The sequence below is a fragment of the Sphaeramia orbicularis genome, chromosome 21 (assembly GCF_902148855.1).
Source record: "Sphaeramia orbicularis chromosome 21, fSphaOr1.1, whole genome shotgun sequence".
NCBI lineage: Eukaryota > Metazoa > Chordata > Actinopteri > Kurtiformes > Apogonidae > Sphaeramia > Sphaeramia orbicularis.
The window spans coordinates 47,498,649-47,518,259 of NC_043977.1; the positions used below are offsets into that span (position 1 = coordinate 47,498,649).

Consider the following 19,611-nt stretch of genomic DNA (forward strand, 5'->3'; position numbering starts at 1 on the left):
TGCTTAGTCCACTTTATGTCCAGTATGAGCAGATTTTTTTCTTTAGGTTTTTGCGATTTTTCTGCTCACCATTTTTGTCTTTTTTTGTCCAATTTCAGAAAGTTTATAAAGCCAACTATGAGAGGTCCAGGGGCTTCAGCATCAACTACTGTGACACACCCAAGTTTCAGATGGACTCAGTACTTAAGAAGTTCAATGATGTAAGCAGAAACCTTAAATCAGAGGAATCCTTCATTCTATTTCTTCTTCTATTTCTTTATTCTTCCCCATTTCTTGTCTCTCCCTAGACATCTATTCATTATTACTCTTTATGTAAGGGCTGAGTAATGGCTGTCATTGTGATCAAAATTTCTATATCAGTTGGATATAATGACATGATAAAATATAGATGATGAAGATGAAAATTTTGTGAGAAATGTTACAGGATGAATATGAAATAAGTTGTGTAAAAGACATAATAAGACCACAACACACCTGTAGATTTAATTACTTTAGTGCTTATTTTTTCATTTTCTTCTCACTCTATCAGATCTAAATGAAATACTGTAACAAGATGAAAAAAAAATTAGATTATGGTTATGAACATTTCAGGAATCTAGAGGTAGAACATTCAACAATTTTAGTGATAAAAAGTAGATCACCAACATATGCATGAGTTATGCATTTTGGTTGTGTACTTAACTGTTATTTTAGTGTCTTTCCTCATGTGGACCATTTCACTTAAGTCTTTTTTTCCATTTAGGCGCATTACAAAGATAAATATAATGAGGAGGTGAAGGGCCACTACATTGGCAGCTACGAGGACGTCTACATGCTTCACTGCCAGAAAGTCGAGGAAATGAAGAATGAGGTGGAATACTGTGGCTTTCTTTTTTATTTTCCATAGCATTGTAGTATTAATTCAATATATACTACAATGTGTTTTTATTTTCTCCTTGCAGCAACTTTATAAAGCGGAATATGAGGACATCAAAACAAGATGTTTCTTCCCTCAAACAATCACACCTCAATATGAAGCCATTAAGAGTGTTCAGCAATGTAAAGATGTGAGTAGATTTGATTACCAAAACACTTTTTTGTATATTTTTTAAAGTTTAATGTGTTAGTGAAAGTATTAATACAATACAGGCAATATTTCAACATGTTAATATGTTATGTGTTTATTCACAATCAGGTATTCATGATTTGTGTCTGTTTTAATTTTATTTGCATACAGACAGTTATATAGTTGTAATTATAGTTGTTATACAGTTGCAGAAAATTTTTTTTAGACCACCCCTTGTTTTCTTCAGTTTCTTGATCATTTTAATGCCTGGCACAACTAAAGGTACATTTGTTTGGACAAATACAATGAGAACAACAAAAATAGCTCCTAAGAGTTAAATTTAAGAGCTGATATCTATCCATTTTCCATGTTTCTTGATAACCAAAATCACTTAAGTTCTTACATCAATATCTGTGGCATTGTACTGACAAAAACAGTCCTTTTAGGCATTCCGTGTATTCTTTTCTGTCTGTTTTAGTCACATGATACACACAAGAGTTAGTGCTTGATTGCATAACCATTGTTTTTGATGACTTTTGATGGTCTAATAATTTTTTCCGTGACTGTGGAATTTTCACCACAGGTTATATTACACCCCACACACATTTAACACATGCACACTGTCATATACCAATTTGTGACAAATGCACACAGAGGCACACAAACACAGAAAAAATATTAATAATAATAACTATATGTTTCCTTAAAGCCTTTGGAAATCTGGCTTGAAACAGTAAAAAGTTGAGCTGAATATAAAAATTAGCAAATATTATATAACTTTATCCAAAACAGTTCACTCTGATGGTTACACCATTTTACAGATGATGTTGCTAGATTATGTTTTGATTAATATCTTGTTACCTACATCCTCACCCTTTATTTTCCTGCTTGCTTTACCGCCTTCAGATGTGAGGTTTGTTTTTTTGATATTTCACAAGATTTCATTGCTGACATTGAGACTGGCCTCAAACAAACTCAATTTAATCCTGATCTGTCTTTCTGAGAAATGTCATTTAAATTCCAGAATGTTGATAAGACACATGGCTTGAGGGAAATTGGCTCAATTTTTACTTAGGTTACAGTTGGGTGAAATAATCAGCAGAAATCAGTAAATTATATTCACTTCTCCTATGGAATCAAGGGTTCAGCATCTGATGCCACTCTCCTAAAGGGGCGGGGTAGTAGAGAAACCATGTGACACTGAAACAGGGAGTCATTTTTAGATAGATATACAATGTATACAATGTACAGATTAATGTTACATTATATTAGTGGATCAATAGCTGGAGAGTGAGTAAGTCAGATAACGGTAGGCAGTTCACTTCGGGGGATTACCAACAAATTAACAACTGCATAGTTTTAACTATAGCCTAATAAGATCCTAATGAGTAAGTTATATGTAATATACACCATTACATTCTATTATTAGATTAGTGTTAGTAATTAGTAGCTAACAGGCATGTCAGTTTGTTTGGGACAACTGAGTGGGATTTTTTTTTTTGATATTTCAGACTTGTGTGGAAAGGAATTTCAGATACTTTTTGATGTTTATACTTCTACACATAAGACCTTAAATTATAAATCATAGAACCCCATTGTGTATATAGCTTTCTAGAGGCTTTAATGTTTTTGATGCTATGCGATTTTACAACTACACACTTTTCACTATTAAACTGTTCAATTTGTCTTCATATGTTCTTCTAGTGCGAATGTGTTGCAGACTGTATATAATTATATATGTTACATAATGTTTGTGTGTTCTTTACGGTTTTCCAGAAAGTTTATCGGCAACATCCAGACAAAGTGAAATTTACACAAGTGACGGATTCACCGGTTCTGGTTCAAGCCGCCATCAACGCTCAACAGCTAAGTGATGTGTGTACCATTTATAACTGCACTAAGCTCCCACGCCTCACAGCTGTTACCAAATACTTTCAATCAGAAAAAGCGCTACTGTACTAAGAACCCTCACTGGCCTTGTGTTGGTATGTGATGTATATTACTGTCTCTATTTTTTTCTCAGTCATAGAAAATATAAGTGGCAAAAGGTTTTAATAACTCTAATTATTTTTTCATATAGCTCATTAACTGACTTAAAGGGGCTCGATAGTAAGCTAATGCAGGGGATCAAATTCTCCTAGTTATGCAGATTACCTTAAAATGTGCCCAATCATCCACGTAGCCCAGCTGTCTTTCTGTGGGCACCATGGAAACTGGAGAGCCATCTCTCCATAGTATAAATAGCAACAAGCATTCAGTTGGCCCAGAATAAACCCTGTGAACAGAGAGGGGAGGGGGCCGCTTGAGTTCCCTCAAGTCCACTTAAGACACTGCTGCCCTCCAGTGAAAGGAAATCAAATAACACTTGTGTACAAATGTCTTTCTTGCCTTGAAAATCAAAGACTGTGGAAATGATTATGCTCTCCCTATAAAGAAATGTTTGCCAATAATTTTTTTCCTCCAACTTTTTACAGTTGAACTACAAAGCAAAATATGAACAAATTAAATTCAAGAACAGCTTGCCCCCAGACTATCCCTTCTTCATCCAATCCAGAGTAAACGCTTTTAACCTCAGTGATGTAAGTACTTTCTTCTGTGTGAATTATCTTCATTTGTCAGGAATATTGATATTGAACCATACATTTGGGAGTACATATCTGATGTCTTGAATTTTTTTTTTGTACTTCTCTTGCAGAACTGTTACAAGTACGACTGGGAGAAAAACAAAGCGAAGAAGTTTGAGGTTAAGGGTGACGCCATCTCGATCCTTGCAGCTCGTGCTCACACAAACATTGCCAGTGATGTACGTATTTTAATTATTTTATTTTGAAAAATCTGTGCTTCTTATCTTGTTTTGTATTTTAGCAACAAGACAAAATTACACAGTCAGAAAATATAGTGACACTTTCCTCAATGATGTGCCACAACGAACAACAATGATGCGTTTCTTATGCTTTACTGAAAAAATAAAGATTTGCAGTCATATTGGTGTTATAATCATAAAGCTCTGTGTTTCTATGAATTTAAACCATAATTTAAAATTAAATTTTAAAGGTGTTGGTGTGAAGCGGTTTGTTGTAGTAGTTTCATGAATAATACATATAACACTTCCAGTTGAATTCAGTAGCATCGTAGAATAATGTAATAGTATAAAAGTGTTTAGTTTTTAGTCTTAGTGACAGTATGTTTTAAGTTTGGCATTAATCTTTCATTTTACCACTTCATTTACCACTTTTTTGTCTATTTGTTCCATAACTACAGATGATCTACATTTACAGATTATTTATTTATTTAAATTTTCCATACGTTTTGAATTCTAGAACTGCTGACTGACCACACAGTCTGAATGTACTTAATATATTTTTGTTTCTCTTTACAGGTGAAATATAAGAAGGAGTATGAGAAGAACAAGGGAAAGATGGTTGGTGCCCTCAGCATTAACGATGACCCTAAGATCCTGCACTCTGTTCACTTAGCCAAAATCCAAAGTGATGTAAGTCAGTCCTACCTTAGGTCTACATTACTTACACTAACCTTAATTTTAATCGATTAGAGCTCATAGTAAGGGTTTCTTGTTCCAATATCTTCACAGCGGGAATATAAGAAGGATTATGAAAAGATCAAGACTAAATACCACTCGCCGCTGGACATGATATCACTCACCTTGGCTAAGAAATCTCAGGGAATTGCCAGCATGTCCGGGTACAGAAAAATCAGCAGCAACTACTTCATGCCCTATGACAGCATCCTGCTGGATCTGGCTAAGAAGGCCAACATTATCCAGAGTGATGTAAGTAGAACAGAAGGAGACATTGAGACTACATTTAAATGACCATGTTTACATGCAAAAAAATATTCCAGTTTTTAGTATATTAGATATTTCTGTGTATTAACCCATAAAGACCCAAACATTCACTGACGACCAAAAGCATCCACTGATGTAAACTGAACCACTAATTCTGTCAATCCATGTAAATAATTGGTGTAAAATGCAGTTTGTCATCTTTTCATGGTCATTAGATATGACCCATTTGGACGTTTAGAGGCTCCATAGTGAACGTAGAAACACCATCATTTTCCACTACATTGATTCACCAGTAAAACCGATAGAGTTGGATCAATGACAGTGGATGGAGACACTCGGTTTATGCTCAGTCGATAATAGATTTTACTGAAAAAGTCACTTTTTCTTTAGTTTTTTCTGTTTTTGATATAATAACCCTCAATTTTAAACTGAGGTTTTATGAACATCTACATGATCAGTAAATTAAATATAGGATAATACCAGATATTTACTTAAAAAATGCAAAATACAGAGGATAATATTACAATAAATTGTGATAAATTACTTCAGAAAGGTTAAATATACAGAAAAAAATTATTTGGGAACTGCCACAAAAGTAGCACTGGGTCTTAAATGAGGTTTAGTAAAAAAAAAAAAAAATAGGTGTTAAAATTCCATTTAGTTTACATCATATTGCTTTTGTTTTGTCTTTCTTCATCACAGAATGAGTACAAGGCTGACTACAACGCCTTCACCAAGGGCAGCCCATGGGTCACCTTTGGCTCTATGCAGGTGGAAACAGCTAAGAAAGCTGCTGAGATCCTCAGTGAGGTACATGCAAAACAACAAACAAACATATTTATCTGTTAGAGTGTGTTTTTGAATGTGTTGGGGTCTATGTATGTATGTATGTATGTATCTATGTATGTATGTATGTATGTATGTATGTATGTACAGTATCTATCTGTCTGTCTGTCTGTCTGTCAAAATTTTAGTCTCCCCCTCATACAAGATTCAGATGGAAGCATTTAATAGTTTAATACGACACGCTACTCAATGTGTCATTTTCTTTTGTTTCCTCAGAAAAAATACAGGCTGCACCCAGACAAAGTTCCCTTCACTGCTATTGATGACCATCCCATCATGCTGCAGGCCAAAGTCAACCAGCTTCAGAGGAGCGATGTGAGTCTTCTGATGCACTGAAAAATATATATTTGTATTAAAAATGTTGCTAATTCATTTGCAAATGAGTGTCTTTGTCAATTTTTGTTGTCTAAGTGCAGAACATTTGACAATATTAGTTAACTCCTTCTTGTATAGCTGTTCTACAAGAGAGGTCTGGAGGAGGTCCATCAGAAGTACTCGTTGCCTCCTGATGTCCCAGAGTTCCTGCAGGCAAAGTGCAACGCCTACAACGTCAGCCAGGTGGGTGACATATATGAAGGGAAATATTTAATGTAAATAAGGCATGTATGATAAATATTTTGAAATTTTCCAAATACTAGTTTTGATATTTTTGTCATTATTTATGGCATTTTTTTTTTTTTTTTATGTCTTGTGTTTTGTTTCTTTTTAAATATAGTTTTAAGCAAGCCACATTACATACTCTGAATGTACAAAGCAAGGTGTAGAAAACAAGGGGAAAAAAAAAATCAAAAAAAAAAAAATCTGTATATATCTATATCTATCTATATCTATATATCTATATATATCTATATATCTATATCTATATCTATCTATCTATCTATCTATCTATCTATCTATCTATCTATCTATCTATCTATCTATCTATCTATCTATCTATCTATCTATCTATATATGTATATATATAAATGATGCAATAATCAATAAAAGTAGCAGTAACACATACAGATGTTGTGAAAGATACTTCATTTTTCTTATGTTTGGTTATTTACAATTGTACTATTAATTAAGTCTCTTACCATTGTTTTTATATTGCATATGTATGTAATCTTTCATTTCAGAACTACTACAAGCTTGCCTGGCAGGAGATGATTGCTAAAGGTTATGACCTGAAGCCTGATGCTATCCCCATTATCGCTGCCAAAGCTGCCAGACATGCTGCCAGTAATGTAAGACTAAAAACCACACTCAGATACTCCACATAATACTTCTACCTTATGTCCTATGCTTTGTTTTGCATCATATACTCTAAAATGTATATGGTTACAGATATACTGTCTACAATTGCCCCTTTAGGTCCAGTACAAAAAGGCGTATGAGAAGGCAAAGGGCCATCATGTGGGCTTCCGTAGCCTCCAGGACGACCCTCTGCTGGTTCACTACATGGAGGTTGCTAAGCTGCAGAGCGACAAGAACTACAAGAAGGACTACCACAAGGCCAAGCTTAAGTATCACTCCCCAGTGGACATGATGAGTCTGGTTCATGCCAAAAACTCCTCAAAAGTGCAGACCTATGTCGGCTACAAGCAGCATCACCATAGTTACTGTCTCCTTCCTGATGCTATGAACCTGGATCTGGCACGCACCATGAACTACAATTCCAGTGACGTAAGTTTAAACCTATTTTTTTTGTTTCATTGAGGAGGATGTTGGCTGGAGGATGGTATTTCTACAGGTACTGATTGAAATTTTCAGTCGGAGTCTCTTTTCATTTCTAGTATAACTATAAACTCGATTATGAGTCCTCAGTCAAGGGAATTGGTTGGGTTCCCATTGGCTCACTGGAAGTGGAGAAAGCTAAGGCAGCTGCGGCAGCTCTGGATGAGAGAAAGTACAGGCAGCACCCTGACACCTTCAAATTCACCAGCAAAATGGACTCCATGAGCATGGAGCTAGCCAAAGCCAATGCCAAGATTATGGATGGGGTAAGAAAGTGAAACAGAAACACAGCTTCTCAAGTTGCTGTTCCATAAGTAAGTCTGTTGATTTTTACTCTTGATACTTAAAATAAATGACGGCTTTTGTTGTAATATTTCAGAAAGCCTACAAAGCCAGTGGAGAGAAGTTCATGCACACGTATCATCTCCCTCCTGATGCTCCTGAATTCCAGCAAGCCAGATACAACGCCGCCAACATCAGCCAGGTATCAGGAGTCCCCTATACATGCTGGTTTTTATACACTTCTCCTGCTACTTTATAATTAAAATATTATTCTTGGTTGATATAATTTGTCTTTTTCTTAGTTTTCAACTTTATTTAGTCCTTCAGTTTAGCACTTGATGTCCAGAATGTTTTCAGGAATTCACTATTTTAAGTTGAATTTTCATCTTGTTTTATAGAAGATTAAATGGTAGATTCAAAGAATGCATGATGGGCAAGTGAAAACAAAGATGATTTTTGCTGAAAGTCCTTTGTTTGTATTGTATTGTTCATTCCAGGTTTTAACTGATGTTGTTTTTACTTTAGTTAACACAATTATTTTTTACACCGCCTGTTTTAGTTTTTGTTAAATTTAAATGAAATCTGATCATTCTTTTTTTTTTTCAGAATTTCTACACCTATAATCACCGTCGAGATCTGCTCAAAGGACATCATGTGAAGGAAGATGCCATTCCTGTTGTTGCAGCAAAATCCTCCAGGGACATTGCTAGTAATGTAAGTTACGGGCATACCATTCACTAAAGTTAAAAATGGTCTTTTCTTTACTGCTATATATAAAACCTATGTTCTTAATGTATACAGTACAAGTACAAGCTGGCTTATGAAAAGGCAAAGGGCCGCCACGTGGGCTTCCGTAGCCTCCAGGATGACCCTCTGCTGGTTCACTACATGGAGGTGGCTAAGATGCAGAGTGACAAGAACTACAAGAAGGACTACCACAAGGCCAAGCTGAAGTATCATTCCCCAGTAGACATGATGAGTTTGACCCATGCCAAGCAGGCCTCTGCTGCTCAGACCATGGCTGGATACAGGAAGATCCCTCACAGCTACATGCTTCTGCCTGACAACATGCACCTGCACCTGTGTCGCAACATGATGGAGATCCAGAGTGATGTATGTTTTTCTGTTGCTCCCTGCCTGTATGTAACCATAGTGTATCAACAGATACCTGCAGAATAAAACAACTATATACATTAGCAACAGTATGCACAATACAGTCAAGTTTCTGTTGAATTGTATTTAAGGTTTTCATGTAATAATAGCCTGCAAAACAGTGCCTCCACCCACTACTGTTAATATTAGAAGATGATTCACTGGGATGAACAATAGATAGAATAGAATAGCCAGGTTAAAGTAACTTTACACATAACATTTTGATGTAATATTTCATATAGTAACAGACTACATTAGCTGCTCATTGAGAAGTTGTTAGACAGTTATTCACTGAATATATTTTCATTGCACTCATTTACATTTACCTTTTATGTGTACATGAATATTTGGAAATGTCTGTGTGATTTCTGCATTTCCAATCAGTTTTTTGTACACATAAAAACAGCTGGATGGAAATGCACTACATGACTATACACTCCTTGAGTTAAGAACTATCTCTTCTCCCACAGAATGTCTACAAGTCCGACTACTCAAACTTCTCCAAAGGTGTCGGCTGGGTCCCTATTGGTTCCCTGGATGTTGAGAAGGCCAAAGCTGCTAAGGTTGCTCTGGATGAGAGAGGCTACCGCCAGCACCCAAGCACTTTCAAGTTCACCAGCAAGACCGACAGCATGAATATGGCCCTGGCAATGACCAACACAAAGCAAATGGACAATGTACGAATGAACTGTTTAACAAAATGAAATACACCCACATTCCAAACCCAGGCCAAAAGTGTCAAACAGGAAAAGTGAAAATAAGTATTTGAACTGCACTATTTGTCCTGGATTTGTCTTGATAGATCTATGATTAGATCAAAACTTTTGTCTGAACTGTAGTAAAACAGTTTCCTTTTTCTCTCCTTTCTCCAGACTGCATACAAAGCCTCTGGTGAGAAATTCATGCACACTTACCATCTGCCAGCTGACAGCCCTGAGTTCCTCCAGGCTAAATTCAATGCCCAGACCCTCAGTGAAGTTAGTGCACTGTGCATTATTAAAGATTTAAGTTAGACTGCTTTTGTTTTGTTGCATCACCACAACCACAGTGTCAGTTATGTGTCAACCACAGCTTTAATTCTTCACTTTTTATTCAGAGTCACTACAAGCACAAGTGGTTGGAAGATATTGCCAAGGGGTATGACATGAAGCCTGATGCCATTCCCATCCTGCATGCCAAGCAAGGCCGACACATTGCCAGCAATGTATGTAAATCTTAAATATACCTGACAAAATACATCCTTAGAACCTTTTTTTCAGAGTAATTGTAACTGCTTTACCTTTTCTTTTGTTGCTTATCTTTGTTCCTTTATCTTACCTTTTTCAGGTTCAATACAAGAAGGCGTATGAGAAGGCAAAGGGCCACCACGTGGGCTTCCGTAGCCTCCAGGACGACCCTCTGCTGGTTCACTACATGGAGGTGGCTAAGATGCAGAGCGACAAAAACTACAAGAAGGACTACCACAAGGCCAAGCTGAAGTATCACTCCCCGGTGGACATGATGAGTCTGGCTCATGCCAAGCAGGCCTCTTCTGTTCAGACCATGGCAGGATACAAAAAGATCCCTCACAGCTACATGCTTCTGCCTGACAACATGCGCCTGCAGCTGTGCCGTAACATGAATGTCCAGTCAAGTGATGTGAGTGTCTGAGCTCAAGAATGGGAGAATTGTCTTGACAGCTTTCTAATGTATAGGTTTTTTTTAAATTTTTTTATGATGATCGACTTTTTTTCTAGTGGGACTACAAATCTGAATGGAACAACTTCGTCAGAGGAGTTGGATGGGTTCCTATCGGATCACTTGCTGTTGAAACCGCTAAAGTTGGAGGAGATATTCAGAGTGACCACAAGTACCGCACTCATCCATCCACCTTCAAGTTCAGCAAGCTGATGGACTCCATGGATGTGGCTCTGGCAACTGCAAACAACCAGATCATGAACAAGGTGGAGCACACTCACTTGCACTGTACCTTTAAGGGATGCAAATTATTGTTTATTGTTCATAAGCATCATTCATGTGTGTCTCTGGTATCTTTTTACAGAAAGCATACACTGCAGCTTGGGAAAAGGACAAACTGAACATCCATGTAATGCCTGATTCTCCAGAGATTGTTCTGGCCAAAGCTAATGCCATCACCATGAGCAATGTAAGGCATCAGATGACATTACAAAATCAAAGAAATAACTTTAACTTTCTACATATTGACCTACATATATGGTACATAGTGGATACATACTGCTCACTACTGAATATGTACATTTACAGTGTTATGGAAAATACTTTGAAAGCATAGCATTACATTGTACTAGTCATTCAAAAAGCTGAACTACAGGAAAAAAGTGGCACTTCTTTTACTTTGTAAAAAAGTTCAAATTGACAATGTCCTTGAGATATGATATAACGTTATCTAACACAAAATAGTCAAATGACAGCAAAAATGCAACACAGTTAGATTACAACAGAATTTTAAGCAATGGCATGATTTTAGCTCAGATTACAAGATGACATGGTGGCTGCCTGATGGTCACTGTGGAAAAAAAGGACAGGGACAGAGCTGATGAAATTAGGTTTAAATACGATAATTAAAAAAAAAAAAAAAAAAGGCTAAATTAAAGATAGAAGAAGCATTCCTTTCATGGCCTAAAATGTATAGTTTGTAATATCTGTAGTTAATTAGACAAAAGAGCAGTACATGTCCTTGTTACTATTCAAAGATCAGTGTAGTCAAACTACTGTATGCATCATTTTTGACCAGAAGCCTTTATTTCAGACAAAGAATAAAAATACTATACTTATATCTGCTGTTTTTTCCTGTGTATTTTTTTTACAGAAACTTTATAAAGCTGGTGTTGTGGAGATGGCCAATAAGGGCTACAACCTCAAAGCAGATGCCATCCCAATTGTGGCCGCCAAGTCTAGCACAAGTATTGCCAGCAACGTAAGTGGGAAATACTGTCATTTGCTGGTCCTAATTGAGAAATGTATGTACTGTACAAATGTCTCAGACCTAGTAAACACATATCTATTTCCTGTTACAGTACAAGTACAAGCTGGCTTTTGAGAAGTCGAAGGGCCACCACGTGGGCTTCCGTAGCCTCCAGGACGACCCTCTGCTGGTTCACTACATGGAAGTGGCTAGATTGCAGAGTGACAAGAACTACAAGAAGGACTACCACAAGGCCAAGCTGAAATATCACTCCCCAGTAGACATGATGAGTGTGGTCCATGCCAAGCAGGCCTCTGCTGCTCAGACCATGGCTGGATACAGGCAGATCCATCACACAAATACTCTTCTTCCTGATGCCATGAACTTTGTGCTGGCTCGCACCATGAACATCCAATCTAGTGACGTAAGTTTGAAATACTACAGTTTATTTGCAATTCTTTGCCCCTTTAAAATTCTGACACTAGTTAGAAATAAACAATTGGAATATCCATTAATTTAGATTCAGCCTTAATGGAGTGAAAAGCACAATCTTTTGACTCACGAGGTGTTATGTCTCTTTTTAGTGGGACTACAAATCTGAATGGAACAACTACATCAGAGGAGTTGGATGGGTTCCTATTGGATCACTTGCTGTTGAAACCGCTAAAGTTGGAGGAGAGATTCAGAGTGACCACAAGTACCGCACTCATCCATCCACCTTCAAGTTCAGCAAGCTAATGGACTCCATGGATGTGGCTCTGGCAACTGCAAACAACCAGATCATGAACAAGGTGGAGCATGCTCACTTGCACTATACCTTTAAGGGATGCAAATTATTGTTTATTGTTCATAAGCATCATTCATGTGTGTCTGTGGTATCTTTACAGAAAGCATACACTGCAGCTTGGGAAAAGGACAAACTGAACATCCACGTCATGCCTGATTCTCCAGAGATTGTCCTAGCCAAAGCTAATGCCATCACCATGAGCAATGTAAGGCATTAGATGACATTACAAAATCAAAGAAATAACTTTAAATTTCTACATATTGACCTACATATATGGTACATAGTGGATACATACTGCTCACTACTGAATATGTACATTTACAGTGTTATGGAAAATACTTTGAAAGCATAGCATTACATTGTACCAGTTCTTCATACTGGAAAAAATCTGAACTACAGGAAAAAGTGGTACTACTTTTATTTTGTAAGAAAGTTCAAATTGACAATGCCCGTGAGATATGATATAATGTTATCTAACACAAAATAGTCAAATGACAGCAAAAATGCAACACAGTTAGATTACAACAGAATTTCAAGCAATGGCATGATTTTAGCTCATATTATAAGATGACATGGTGGCTGCCTGATGGTCACAGTGGGGAAAAAAGGACAGGGACAGGCCTGATGAAATGAGGTTTAAATACGGTGAGAAAAAAAAATAATAAAAAAGCTAAATTAAAGATAAAAGAAGCATTTCCTTTCGTGGCCTAAAATGTATAGTTTGTAATATCTGTAGTTAATTAGACAAAAGAGTAGTACATGTCCTTGTTACTACTCAAAGATCAGTGTAATTGAACTACTGTATGCATCATTTTTGACTAGAAGTCTTTATTTCAGACAAAGAATAAAAATACTATATTTATATCTGCTGTTTTTTCCTTTATACTTTTTTACAGAAACTTTATAAAGCTGGTGTTGTGGAGATGGCCAATAAGGGCTACAATCTCAAAGCAGACGCCATCCCAATTGTGGCTGCCAAGTCTAGCACAAGTATTGCCAGCAACGTAAGTGGGAAATACTGTCATTTGCTGGTCCTAATTGAGAAATGTACAAATGTCTCAGACCTAGTAAACACCTATTTATTTCCTGTTACAGTACAAGTACAAGCTGGCTTTTGAGAAGTCGAAGGGCCACCACGTGGGCTTCCGTAGCCTCCAGGATGACCCTCTGCTGGTTCACTACATGGAAGTGGCTAGATTGCAGAGTGACAAGAACTACAAGAAGGACTACCACAAGGCCAAGCTGAAGTATCACTCCCCAGTAGACATGATGAGTGTGGTCCATGCCAAGCAGGCCTCTGCTGCTCAGACCATGGCTGGATACAGACAGATCCATCACACAAATACTCTTCTTCCTGATGCCATGAACTTTGTGCTGGCTCGCAACATGCAGTTCATTGCCAGTGATGTATGTAGAAAGACTTTATATTCAAAGTGTTTTTGCATTTGTCTTGTTCCTGTTACTTAATCTTGTTTCTGTTGATATTCACCCACAGAATCAGTACAAGAGTGACTATGATAGCTACATGAAAGGACTTGGTTGGGTTCCTATTGGGTCAGTGGATGTTGAGAAAGCAAAAACAGCTGGCCACATCTTTAGCGAGAAGCATTACCGTCAGCATCCAAGCAACTACAAATTCACCAAGGACATGCACTCCATGGATCTGACACTGGCCACTGCCAATAATCAAATTATGAATAAGGTACTGGCTGTTAATCCTGGAAGTACTCATATCTAATTGATTACATTTTAATCAGTTTAAATAATACATGTTGTGTTTTTAGCAATCCTACACAAAGGCCTGGGACAAGGACAAGACCACTATCCACATTATGCCTGATGCAATGGACATTGTTCTGGCCAGAGAAAACCGCAAAAACTTCAGTGAGGTACAGTGCTATATTTTATTTTTGCCCGCTGTTAATTTTATTTTCAGTTGGCTTCCTGTTTCTGTTGTGCCATATCTTTCTACTCTTACAATTTTTGATCACAGCAGTGATGTTGAACACTACTTTATACAGTATTAAAATACTTACGAAAGTACTTTACTTCGTTGACATGAATTTTTATTATTCTCCCTAATTCCCTCTTCCTCTAGAAAGGGTACAAATTGGACAATGAGTTGTCCAAGAAGAAGGGTCATAATCTTCGTGCAGATGCTATTGCAGTCCAGGCTGCCAAAGCCTCCACTGCTATTGCTAGTGATGTAAGTGTCTGTGTGATTTCCACCTACTCTTGTTCCTATATATATAATCTGCATGTCATTTCTCAGGTTTTTTGCCTCTGCTTACAATCAGAAACTTTATTTTTGCCATTTCAGTACAAGTACAAGACAGGATACCGTAAGCAGGTCGGCCACCACATCGGTGCCCGCAGCATCCAGGACGATCCTCTGCTCATGTTGGCTCTGAACTCAGCCAAGATCGCCAGTGACGCTCTGTACAAGAAGGACTTCAACAAGTCCAAGACCAAGTTCCACCTCCCGGTGGACATGATGGCCTTTGAGCTGGCCAAGAAGAACCAGATTCAGGTCAACCACGCCAACTACATCACCCGTCTGCACAACTGGACCTGCCTGCCAGACTCTAATGATGTGGTCCAGGCCAGACATGCATATGACCTGCAGAGTGATGTGAGTGCCAGTTCCTCAGTTTTTTAGTGTAAAAAAATGTCCATGTTTTGGAACACTTTCATTCTAATGAGCTGTTTTTGTTGTATCCAGGCTGTTTACAAAGAGGAATTGAAGGTGTTGCAGGGTATTGGATGGGTGCCCATAGGCTCACTGGATGTTGAGAAAGTGAAGAAAGCTGGTGAGATCCTTAGTGACAGACAGTATCGTCAGCACCCAAGCAACTTCAAGTTCAAGAGCACAACTGAAGACATGCCATTGGTACTGGCTAAAGCCAATGCTCACAATATGAACAAGGTACTGAATCAATTTTTTAAAAAGTGAGACCAAAATAATGGAGTTCATAGTGTAAATAATCTCATGTGTGGTTTGTTTCTGTTACCACAGAAAGCATATGTTGAAGCTTGGGATAATGAGAAGACGAAGATCCACATCATGCCCGATGCCATGGATGTTCTTCTGGCAAAAGCAAATAATATCAACTTCAGCATTGTAAATGAAGAAATAAACAGCTATGATGTGACAGCAGCTTTGATCTCTTTTATTGATTGGGCTGTTTGTAATATTTGTCTAATGTCTTTGCTTACAGAAAAAGTACAAACAGGCAAATGAAGATGCCAAGAAGAAGGGTTATGACATGCGCCAAGATGCTATTCCCATCATCGCAGCCAAGAATTCAAGGGACATTGCTAGTGACGTAAGATGATGGATTTGGAAGTTTTCAAATAGCTAAAAAATAATAATTACAATACATGTAGCCCCTTAATAATTTATTTTTCACTCTCCTTTCAGTACAAGTACAAGACAGGATACCGTAAGCAGGTCGGCCACCACATTGGTGCCCGCTGCATCCAGGACGATCCTCTGCTCATGTTGGCTCTGAACTCAGCCAAGATCGCCAGTGACGCTCTGTACAAGAAGGACTTCAACAAGTCCAAGACCAAGTTCCACCTCCCGGTGGACATGATGGCCTTTGAGCTGGCCAAGAAGAACCAGATTCAGGTCAACCACGCCAACTATATCACCCGCCTCCATCAGTGGACTTGCCTTCCAGACTCTAATGATGTGGTCCAGGCCAGACATGCATATGACCTGCAGAGTGATGTGAGTATGACTTGAATGCCTTACATTTCCATGGTTCTAAAGTTTGTATTTGTTTTTTTTTTAAATAGCCTTAATCCTTAACTTTCTGTTGTATCCAGGCTGTTTACAAGGAGGATCTGAAGATGATGCAGGGTGTTGGATGGGTGCCCATAGGCTCACTGGATGTTGAGAAAGTGAAGAAAGCTGGTGAGATCCTTAGTGACATGAAGTATCGTCAGCACCCAAGCAACTTCAAGTTCAAGAGTTCAACTGAAGACATGCCCTTGGTACTGGCTAAGACCAACGCTCACAATATGAACAAGGTACTGAATCAATTTGAAAAAGGATTTGTAAGATTAAGATTCATAAATTGAACTCAAACGATCAACAGAAGCTGAGCATTTTACCAGAAAACATGGCCTTTTAACCACACATATGAACTTTGTACCAATGAACAGCTAACAGCTATTAGCTATTAACACAGACAGTAATAATACTATTTCCTGTCTTTATCAGCTATTGCCATATAGCCAGTTTTCCAGTCTAGAAGAAATTGTGCAAGTTTATTATCAGACATTATTCATTTTCTTGCCAAGAGAGCTCCAATACATGATAAGAAATACTGATGCCAGTTTTTGATTTCACTTCAGTTTCTCTCACTACTTTTCTTTGCCATCAAACATGGTTTCTTACCAGAAGCATGGTAGGATTAAGTTCAGGGTAAATTGTTGGTTATAATCATTGCATAGTAAGAGATACAGCCATTGTTGAATTTGTTGTTTGTATCAGAGAGGTTGTGTCCCTGCACATGTTTGACAGTGGGCTTAAATACCCATCTGGGCAACGCTACTTCTCACTTTGGACTGACAGTCTGGACAGTGAAGTAACTCACTACGGCTCTTGAGGTCCCATCCCTTGTTATGAGATGGATGGCTTGAGGCTGACTCTTTAGGACGCTATGTTCATTAGATATTTCTGCAACACAGTACACTGATATGTTTGACATAACATCAAAACTATTGTTTCATCACGCTCTGTTTTTAATTTCAGATCATTTTTGAACGTTTTTTCAGCATAAAATATTATACATTCCTCCTTTTTTTGAAAAATAATTTAGTGTAACATCAAAATAAGTTCTCAATAATATAATAAGGCATATGACGCTTATATTATATGGGAATTCTTTTCCCATGAAAATGATATGAGTAGTGGACATAATCTTAATGAGTTATTGTGTTCTTTGTTATTGTGATTACAGAAAGCATACGTTGAAGCTTGGGACAACGAGAAGTCAAAGATCCACATCATGCCCGATGCCATGGATATTCTTCTAGCTAAAGCAAATAATGTCAACTTCAGCATTGTAAGTAAATGATTGTACAGTCACATTAGTACAGCAAATATTACATTTGTATAACCTTGTATATGGGCAGCATCAGTGTTGTAATATTATCAAGGATATAGTCACGGTATTAGCAAACACTGTGTATTGTGAGGTGGCAATTGTAGATAAAATCCCCTTAAAATAAAACAAATCAAGTAATGAACAAAAACTTGAGGAACACCGTATTTGTTTTTTATTTCAATTCATATTTTATTGTAATTGTGAACAACCAGATTTTTGTAGTGTCAGATTCTACAAAAATCATTTAATTCCAATTAATGCATTCTCAACATTAATAACATTTACTTGTAGTCAGTAAAATATCGATTTTCAGTTATTTCAGTCAGTCCTACTAACATTTGCAACTTCTTATGACACATCTAAGCGTGTGACATGTTGGTTTAAGTCAGGAAATATGTGGTTGATGTCATTTGTTTGTTTGTTTATTGATACGATGTGATTAAATATGTGTATATATGAACCTATCATACCTTATGGTATACAGTACATTGTATATATGGACATTTGTTCATGTTCGTATGGTGTTTGTTTTTTTTTTTTATTTTCTCAACAGAAAAAGTACAAACAGGCAAATGAAGATGCCAAGAAGAAGGGTTATGACATGCGCCAAGATGCCATTCCTATCATCGCAGCCAGGAATTCACGGGACATCGCTAGTGACGTAAGATGATGGATTTGGAAGTTTTCAAATAGTTAAAAAATAATAATTACAATACATGTAGCACCTTAATAATTTATTTTTCACTCTCCTTTCAGTACAAGTACAAGACAGGATACCGTAAGCAGGTCGGCCACCACATTGGTGCCCGTAGCGTCCAGGATGATCCTTTGCTTATGTTGGCTCTGAACTCAGCCAAGATCGCCAGTGATGCTCTGTACAAGAAGGACTTTAACAAGTCCAAGACCAGGTTCCACCTCCCAGTGGACATGCTGAATCTTGAGCTGGCCAAGAAATGCCAGATTCAGGTCAACCATGCCAACTACATCACCCGCCTCCATCAGTGGACTTGCCTTCCAGACTCTAATGATGTGGTCCACGCCAGACATGTATATGACCTGCAGAGTGATGTGAGTATGGCTCAGATATCTTAAATTCATATTACTGTTTTGTTTGTTTGTTTGTTTGTTTGTTTTTAAATAACCTCAATTTTAAACTTTCTGTTGTATCTAGGCTGTTTACAAGGAGGATCTGAGATTGATGCAGGGTGTTGGATGGGTGCCCATAGGCTCACTGGATGTTGAGAAAACAAAGAAAGCTGGTGAGATCCTTAGTGACAGAAAGTATCGTCAGCACCCAAGCAACTTCAAGTTCAAGAGCACAACTGAAGACATGCCCTTGGTACTGGCTAAAGCCAACGCTCACAATATGAACAAGGTACTGAATCAATTTTTTAAAAAGTGAGACCAAAATAATGGAGTCGATAGTATAAATAATCTTGTGTGTGGTTTGTTTATGTTACTGCAGAAAGCATATGTTGAAGCTTGGGATAATGAGAAGACAAAGATCCACATCATGCCCGATGCCATGGATGTTCTTCTGGCTAAAGCAAATAATGTCAACTTCAGCATTGTAAGTGAAGAAATAAACAGCTATGATGTGACAGCAGCTTTGATCTCTTTTATTGATTGGGCTGTTTGTAATATTTGTTGAATGTCTTTGTTTACAGAAAAAGTACAAACAGGCAAATGAAGATGCCAAGAAGAAGGGTTATGACATGCGCCAGGATGCTATTTCCATCATCGCAGCCAAGAATTCAAGGGACATCGCTAGTGACGTATGTCTCTATTTGTTCTGTGTTAATTTGATTAAGATATGAAAAGCTATAGTTAACCTACAGATTCTGTATGTTGTACTGTTTGTCTTACTGTATTACGGTTGAAGACCAGTTATTTGGAATGAAACTATACTATAGAAATTATTTTATGTACTCCTTA

The 19,611-nt window shown here is 37.5% G+C and overlaps 1 protein-coding gene across 1 annotated transcript in view; it reads left to right on the forward strand.

The window, feature by feature from the left end:
* neb (nebulin) overlaps window positions 1-19,611 on the forward strand; it is a 125,385-nt gene that overhangs the window by 15,565 nt on the left and 90,209 nt on the right. Inside the window, exons 14-57 of the mRNA XM_030124965.1 lie at window positions 99-200; window positions 743-850; window positions 942-1,046; window positions 2,822-2,920; window positions 3,520-3,624; window positions 3,741-3,848; window positions 4,425-4,538; window positions 4,638-4,835; window positions 5,553-5,660; window positions 5,913-6,011; window positions 6,150-6,254; window positions 6,815-6,922; window positions 7,050-7,361; window positions 7,472-7,678; window positions 7,792-7,896; window positions 8,301-8,408; window positions 8,496-8,807; window positions 9,317-9,523; window positions 9,719-9,823; window positions 9,943-10,050; window positions 10,173-10,484; window positions 10,583-10,789; window positions 10,888-10,992; window positions 11,677-11,784; window positions 11,885-12,196; window positions 12,357-12,563; window positions 12,660-12,764; window positions 13,456-13,563; window positions 13,655-13,966; window positions 14,055-14,261; window positions 14,344-14,448; window positions 14,658-14,765; window positions 14,880-15,191; window positions 15,282-15,485; window positions 15,576-15,680; window positions 15,778-15,885; window positions 15,981-16,292; window positions 16,391-16,594; window positions 17,530-17,634; window positions 18,230-18,337; window positions 18,433-18,744; window positions 18,848-19,051; window positions 19,142-19,246; window positions 19,344-19,451. Coding sequence (XP_029980825.1) covers window positions 99-200; window positions 743-850; window positions 942-1,046; window positions 2,822-2,920; window positions 3,520-3,624; window positions 3,741-3,848; window positions 4,425-4,538; window positions 4,638-4,835; window positions 5,553-5,660; window positions 5,913-6,011; window positions 6,150-6,254; window positions 6,815-6,922; window positions 7,050-7,361; window positions 7,472-7,678; window positions 7,792-7,896; window positions 8,301-8,408; window positions 8,496-8,807; window positions 9,317-9,523; window positions 9,719-9,823; window positions 9,943-10,050; window positions 10,173-10,484; window positions 10,583-10,789; window positions 10,888-10,992; window positions 11,677-11,784; window positions 11,885-12,196; window positions 12,357-12,563; window positions 12,660-12,764; window positions 13,456-13,563; window positions 13,655-13,966; window positions 14,055-14,261; window positions 14,344-14,448; window positions 14,658-14,765; window positions 14,880-15,191; window positions 15,282-15,485; window positions 15,576-15,680; window positions 15,778-15,885; window positions 15,981-16,292; window positions 16,391-16,594; window positions 17,530-17,634; window positions 18,230-18,337; window positions 18,433-18,744; window positions 18,848-19,051; window positions 19,142-19,246; window positions 19,344-19,451 — 7,206 coding nt within the window. The remainder of the gene's footprint in view (window positions 1-98; window positions 201-742; window positions 851-941; window positions 1,047-2,821; window positions 2,921-3,519; window positions 3,625-3,740; window positions 3,849-4,424; window positions 4,539-4,637; window positions 4,836-5,552; window positions 5,661-5,912; window positions 6,012-6,149; window positions 6,255-6,814; window positions 6,923-7,049; window positions 7,362-7,471; window positions 7,679-7,791; window positions 7,897-8,300; window positions 8,409-8,495; window positions 8,808-9,316; window positions 9,524-9,718; window positions 9,824-9,942; window positions 10,051-10,172; window positions 10,485-10,582; window positions 10,790-10,887; window positions 10,993-11,676; window positions 11,785-11,884; window positions 12,197-12,356; window positions 12,564-12,659; window positions 12,765-13,455; window positions 13,564-13,654; window positions 13,967-14,054; window positions 14,262-14,343; window positions 14,449-14,657; window positions 14,766-14,879; window positions 15,192-15,281; window positions 15,486-15,575; window positions 15,681-15,777; window positions 15,886-15,980; window positions 16,293-16,390; window positions 16,595-17,529; window positions 17,635-18,229; window positions 18,338-18,432; window positions 18,745-18,847; window positions 19,052-19,141; window positions 19,247-19,343; window positions 19,452-19,611) is intronic.